Raw genomic sequence first — 6,000 nt, 5'->3', positions numbered from 1 at the left:
ACGCCGCTAGCGATGCGCTCTTTACCCGCGGGCGATCGACGGTTATTTTCCGCACGGCACGATCGACGGGATCGGACGGAATGGATCGAAATTCGGCGTGTAGCGTGAACGATTGGCAGCAGATTCGATCCCAGTGATCGAATCTGCTGTCGAAACAGCGGCAAATCGGGCCAGTGTATGGCCAGCTTTAGTCGGAGAGCTTAATGGCTTGTTTGCATAGAGATAACTGGAGTTTCTCAACTCTTCCTGTACTGGAAACAATTAAGACTGATGTATCTGATCTTAATGTTTTATTTCTTAGCTGTACTACACATACAAATCACAATATCATAATTTTTTTTCGCTTCAGTGTCTCTTTAAAAATAAACAATTTCAATTACCTGGGCCCACAGAAGCTGTCCTGTACCGCACCAGTCCTGTAAAATACTCCCTTCTCCCGCTGCTAGTTTCATTATAGTCGACGGCACCTGCGCCTCCCGGGCCACTCATATCTTTCTTCGCGTTACCGTCCTGCAGTGGACAGTAACGCGAAGGATACATGTGGCCCGGGGCGCAGATGTCGACGGTAATTAAACTAGCTGGCGGCGGGAGAACGGAGGATCGTGCAAGACCGGTGCGGGACAGGATGGCTGCTGCGGGTTTAGGTAAGTGAAACTCTTTGTTTTAAGCTAATCTTCAGTTCCGCTTTAAATTCAGCAAGAATAAAAGGTAAACACAGCACTCCTGCATTTCTTATGTGATGGAGCAGACATTGCCCCAAGGCTTTGTTTAATCTTCTAATTTCTTAAAAGACCTGGGTGTTTATAAGCCGCTAAAAAAGTTTATATAATTGAGCAAATGCAATAGTGTGTATGAAAACCAACAGTAGCATTTAAAGCAATTTTCAAATACTTACATAGTTTAGTTAGTTGCAGAGCTTCCCACAGCAGTCATTTCTTCTTGGCTTTGTGGAATATGTGCTCATGAATTTTGGACTTTTGTGCAAGTTCTCCTCTGCACTATATTTAGCCACCTACCTTTACTTTGCATCTGAAGTCCTATTACTCCAATATTCACATTTCCTTATTGTAGATTCACTGGACAGCAGTAAATAAACCTGTGAAACTCCATGCACCTTCTATTGTAAAGAATTTAGGTACTTATCCGTCAGCCGGGCGCATCCGGCAGGTGGCGCTAATTACTATTCCCCCTCCAGGCCGACATGGATAGTAGGGAAAGATGTAACTCTGGTGGAGTTTTGTCGCCACCTAGAGGATGCGCCCGGCTAACGGATAAGTACCAGAATTTATGTCAGAGAAGCTATGGCTAGTACCTAGCCTTAGCTTCTCTGATATTAAGTAGAGGACACTTTGCTGAGGCAGCCACACTAGATTTTCAGCCAAGATGGTCCTGAGTGGCCTCAGCAGACTGTCATGTAGCATGTGTGCCTCTGATGTTGCATTACGATCCAGGATGCCCATTGTCCCCCCTCTCTCCCACCAATAGGGGGAGCTCAATTAAAACACATTGGTAATATCGCAATGCCAGCTCTGCACCACATCCACAGGTCATCACCCTATGACGGGAATGATAAAGGTAAGCACCATATAAGACACAGGCGCATAGAGTAGGGTGGTAACCAGCAGCACACTGTCACCATGTCAGTGTGCCCCGATTGCCCAGGAAAAGACCTCCGCTCACTGGGCATGTTCAATCATCTCTACCAACAAAGAACCACAAATGTAAAAAAAAAAAAAAAAAAAAAAAAAAAAAGCCATTTGATTCTTTTAGTAGTGCTCCTTCATACTGCCGTGTTTGACTGAACACCATACCTACCACCCATCAATAAATCAAAGTGCAATATTCCCGCCCGGACCCGGGAGAATAACTGAAGTCTACCTTCAACTGACTAATCTGTACAGTGGAAACCTGGTTCGCAAGCATAATTCATTCTGGAAGCATGTTTGTAATCCAAAGCACTCCAATCATAGCAAAATTTCCCCTTAAGAATTAAAGAGTCTAAAGTGTTTTTTTCTCTCACTTTTCATTAAGCAGTCATCTTCAGCATTAAGCTGATTCGCCGCATCCCCTCAGCAGAACGAGGTATTTATCCCCCTGAAATACCCAGGCAAGAATTTTGCTTCCTGGAAGAGGCAGAGCTGTGTACAGTAGCTCTGCCTCTTATACAGTTAATCTGCACCTCTCCCCACCCCTCTCAGTCTTCTTTCACTGAGAGGGGCGGGGAGAGGCAGAGATTGACTGGATAAGAGGCAGAGCTACTGCACACAGCTCTGCCTCTCCCAGGCAGAAAAATCTGCAACTTCAAAAGTCGTGGTATTTTGCCTGGGTATTATAGGGGGATAAATACCTTGTCCTGCCGTGGGGATGCATTGAATCAGCTTGTATCTTAATGCTGAAGATGACTGCTTAATAAAAAAAAAAAAAAAAAAACACTTCAGACTCTAATGGAAACCCAGTTGATTTGTTCCACAATCAAAAAAACAGTTCTAGTAAAAGAGTATAAAATAAAAATGTAAATAAGGCGTCCACTATAACTGACAGAATCATTGCCATCTGTTGGCTCACCCCAACGTACGTGTACGTGTGTGTGTGTGGTGTGTGAGTGCACTTCATGGAAATGAGACGTGCATGCGTTTGGAAATGAGACTTTGTACAGTCTCTACACTCACATTAAGTACAATCCTTGAGTGCCAAAGGGAGACCTATCAGCTCAGTTGTGATGACATGATGCATGCATTTGTTTTTATTTTTATTTTTTTGCTTGTATATCTTGTCAAAATTTTACAAATATTTTTGCTTGTATTGCAAAGCGCTCTTAAACCAAGTTGCTCTCAAATCAGGGTTTTATTGCATTGCTATTACTTGGAGGAAAATATGTGAAAATAAATGTACTGGACGGGGACAATTCCATCATACCAATTTTTCCTGCACTAAATTGTGTTATACATTTTTGTTAAAACTTGAACAATAAAATGTTTTAGGCCATTATTGATTTATAGTGTAATAAGAACTTCATTCAGCCATATGTTTGTTATATTTGTAATGGCAGATGTGGCTGGCCCACTCATGACTTGCTATCTTCCTTACTGCTCCCCCTGCTGTCTGGAGTGGGTGGTGCACCGACAGTTGTATAGGAAGTAAATTTCTTATAGGTCACGTGTGAACAGCCAGAACAATTAGCATGTCAGTGCAGTGGCATCAGAAATAACACTGTGTACATTTGAGGCCAGACATTCCTAACAATCAGGTCTACTACAAGAGACATTTTTCTTCTTTTGTTGGGCTTACACCAAGATTGTCTGAAAATGTACACCTACCATCAACTCCCCATGACTAAGGGCTTTTCTCCTGGAGGACTCAACACTTAAGCTGCTGCCACTAGGGTGAGCTCAGTAGGCATTAGCAATGTTAGAGAGTCTTGCCCACCTGAATAGGTGCTGGCTTACTGAACAAGAAGAGCTGATATTTGAACCCTGGTCTCCAGTGTCAGAGCCCTTTATCAGCACACTAGTTAGCCACTGATACACAATGCACATCCCTTAACGCAGGTGGCTGCACGTTCTACACAAGCTCACGGCACCTGCATTGCAACACTGCCCCATATAACTATGCTGAATGGGACAGCCCTGCATTGCGCTCAAGATGCGTGCAGCAGTGTGTTGGGACAATACACTGCACCCAGACAGTGCTGTCTATGCACTCTGATGTCCCTGCAGATCGCCCACTGAGCCACGCTGCTGAAATCCCATTAGCAACATGGCAGTGTGTGCAGGCCCTGCCATTTCTGTAACCTACAGGCAAGCTACAGACAGCAGTCATTAGTAAAATAAACCATTACACACAAACTCAGAAAGAATCAACTTTTTTTTATATATATATATAGATATGTATATGTATATATATACAGAATACACGAGAAAAAAAAAAAGGTTTTGTAAAATCTAAAACAATACAATTATTTACACTGAATCTAGCTGGTCCAGCTTCCTCAAGGTGAAGTGGCAGTATTACATTAAAAATAAAAAAGGGGACATACAAGTATACAACAAATTGTTTTGTTACAACAGACAGGAGCCGAAAGGCATCACACGCGGCACTGTATACATTTAAAAAATTTATTTAAAAAAAAAAAAAAATATGAGTAGGGCAGCCGTCTGTATGTACAAAATTGTGAGTGCTGTTCTTGAAGTCTGGAGAAAAGGAAACGCTTATTGCAGTTGTGGTCTGATGGAAGGTTTTTACACTCGGACCGTTGTAAGTAGTTAAACTTAACAAAAGGAATAAGAAATAACCGTTTATTGGAAAACAAATGAATTTGTTGTATAAAATGGTCACTGGCACAAAATAGGTGTTTGGGTTTTTATTAGTTCATAAAGCCATTGGGGGGGGGGGGGAAATCTAAATGATTTTCAATTTTCTGGTCTCCAGATTTGAGTGTGTCCAAGTAAATTCACAAGAGAAGGGTGGTTTGTGTTTAACAAAACAAAAAAGAAAATATATATATTTATATATTTATAATATATGAAATGTATGATAGAAATATATGTGCAAATGCCCCTAAAAATTGAGCAGAGTAGAGAGGGGGGGAAAGGGCGAAGTTTCTTCATATCATGCAAATGTGCAAACTTTCTGGCCAAACACAGGGTCCAGGGAGACTTCCTTGCAGGGTCCTTCTGACCAGCGTGTCCTATTTCAGGAACAGTTCTTTCTCTTAAGAGGTCTGGTACTTCTCCTAAGGGACAGAGTTAGATCGTAAAACGGGCACCTGGTGGGGTGACTTTAGAGGTGGCTTTTCTTCTAAGTCCATCTCCTGTGCTAAGGCTTCGCTCTCACCCTTGGGCTGTCTTGTTGCAAACTCCGTGATAGAGAAAAGAAACTGAATACAGCCCAACTTGATGTAGCTTCCATGGTGTAAAAGAGCTGTGCCTTCCCAGCCTGCCCCACTTCCACCAATAAGACTCGAGCTGCTGGCCTTGCAGTTACACGGCTGTGCATGGACACCTTGTGCCTGAGAGCTCATGACTGCCTCTTCCTTAAGGGGTTCTGGCTCAGGATTTTGGCTCTTACGGCGCTCTGTGTTGAGAGGAAAACAATGGAAGAAAGCAGAGAACTGTTACAACCTATATTAACTGCCAGCACGTGCCTGAAGCTATTGAGATATATTCATGCCATCACCTGACCAAACCACATGACAGACCGATTCACCGATGCAGGAGGTCACCCAGCAGTCAGCTGAGGGCAGGGGTGGTCTAAGTCAGATCTCCATTGATTTTTCAGGACCTGACATATGGCTCAGTCCAGCCTGGTTTATATAAAGAAACGCTGCAGGTCTGCATAGCATGCTGTCATGCTACTAGATTTTAAAATATTGATCACAGCACCATTTTATAGAAAATTTCCAATCTTACAAAAAAAAAAAAAAAATGCTACAACCAAATCTGTGGTACTCAAGAGTTTGAAATGGAAAGATCGTTTGAATAGCATTTGCTCACAAAACTACTTCAATGTGCAGCCAGTTACAAATTTCCATACCATCACCATTTACGCTTCATTGCAACCATGGCAACAATACTCCGAGTCAAAACTGATTAAAAGCTCCCCTCTTCATGTGTGAGTAGTTACTAGCTCAGAATAGGAGTTCTAATTATTCTTTACACACCTGGAATAAGGGCTCATTCACACTACACAACGTAACGCAACCACGAACATGATTTCGTGCTTGCGCTGGCATCGCACGGTCAACACACGGAATGCATGTCAGAACGCTAGAGCACAGACGCCGGCAACCGTACCAGTCGGGAAACGTGTGCGTTGTGCGCTTTTATGTCCCTAGAAGCGTTACATCGTAACGCATGGGGACGCACACCTGTAGTGTGAATGGTAACATGAAAGTCTATGGACTTTCATGTTGCCATGTGGATCGTACACTATGTGCGTTGAGTCAAAACTGACAGCGCAGCATAGTGTGAATGAGCCCTTAATCAGGATTTTGGCAGCAGC

At 42.9% G+C, this 6,000-nt stretch overlaps 1 protein-coding gene across 2 annotated transcripts in view; it reads right to left on the bottom strand.

The window, feature by feature from the left end:
* Positions 1–3,851: 3,851 nt before the first annotated feature.
* Positions 3,852–6,000, bottom strand: part of PHF12 (PHD finger protein 12) — an 88,362-nt gene continuing 86,213 nt past the window's right edge. For both annotated transcript variants that reach the window (XM_068270136.1, XM_068270137.1), the window contains exon 15: positions 3,852–5,073. In XM_068270136.1, coding sequence (XP_068126237.1) covers positions 4,733–5,073 — 341 coding nt within the window. In that variant the 3' untranslated portion in view covers positions 3,852–4,732. The remainder of the gene's footprint in view (positions 5,074–6,000) is intronic.

Source organism: Hyperolius riggenbachi, chromosome 2, assembly GCF_040937935.1.
Source record: "Hyperolius riggenbachi isolate aHypRig1 chromosome 2, aHypRig1.pri, whole genome shotgun sequence".
NCBI lineage: Eukaryota > Metazoa > Chordata > Amphibia > Anura > Hyperoliidae > Hyperolius > Hyperolius riggenbachi.
This window is presented reverse-complemented; position numbering and strand designations above follow the sequence as displayed.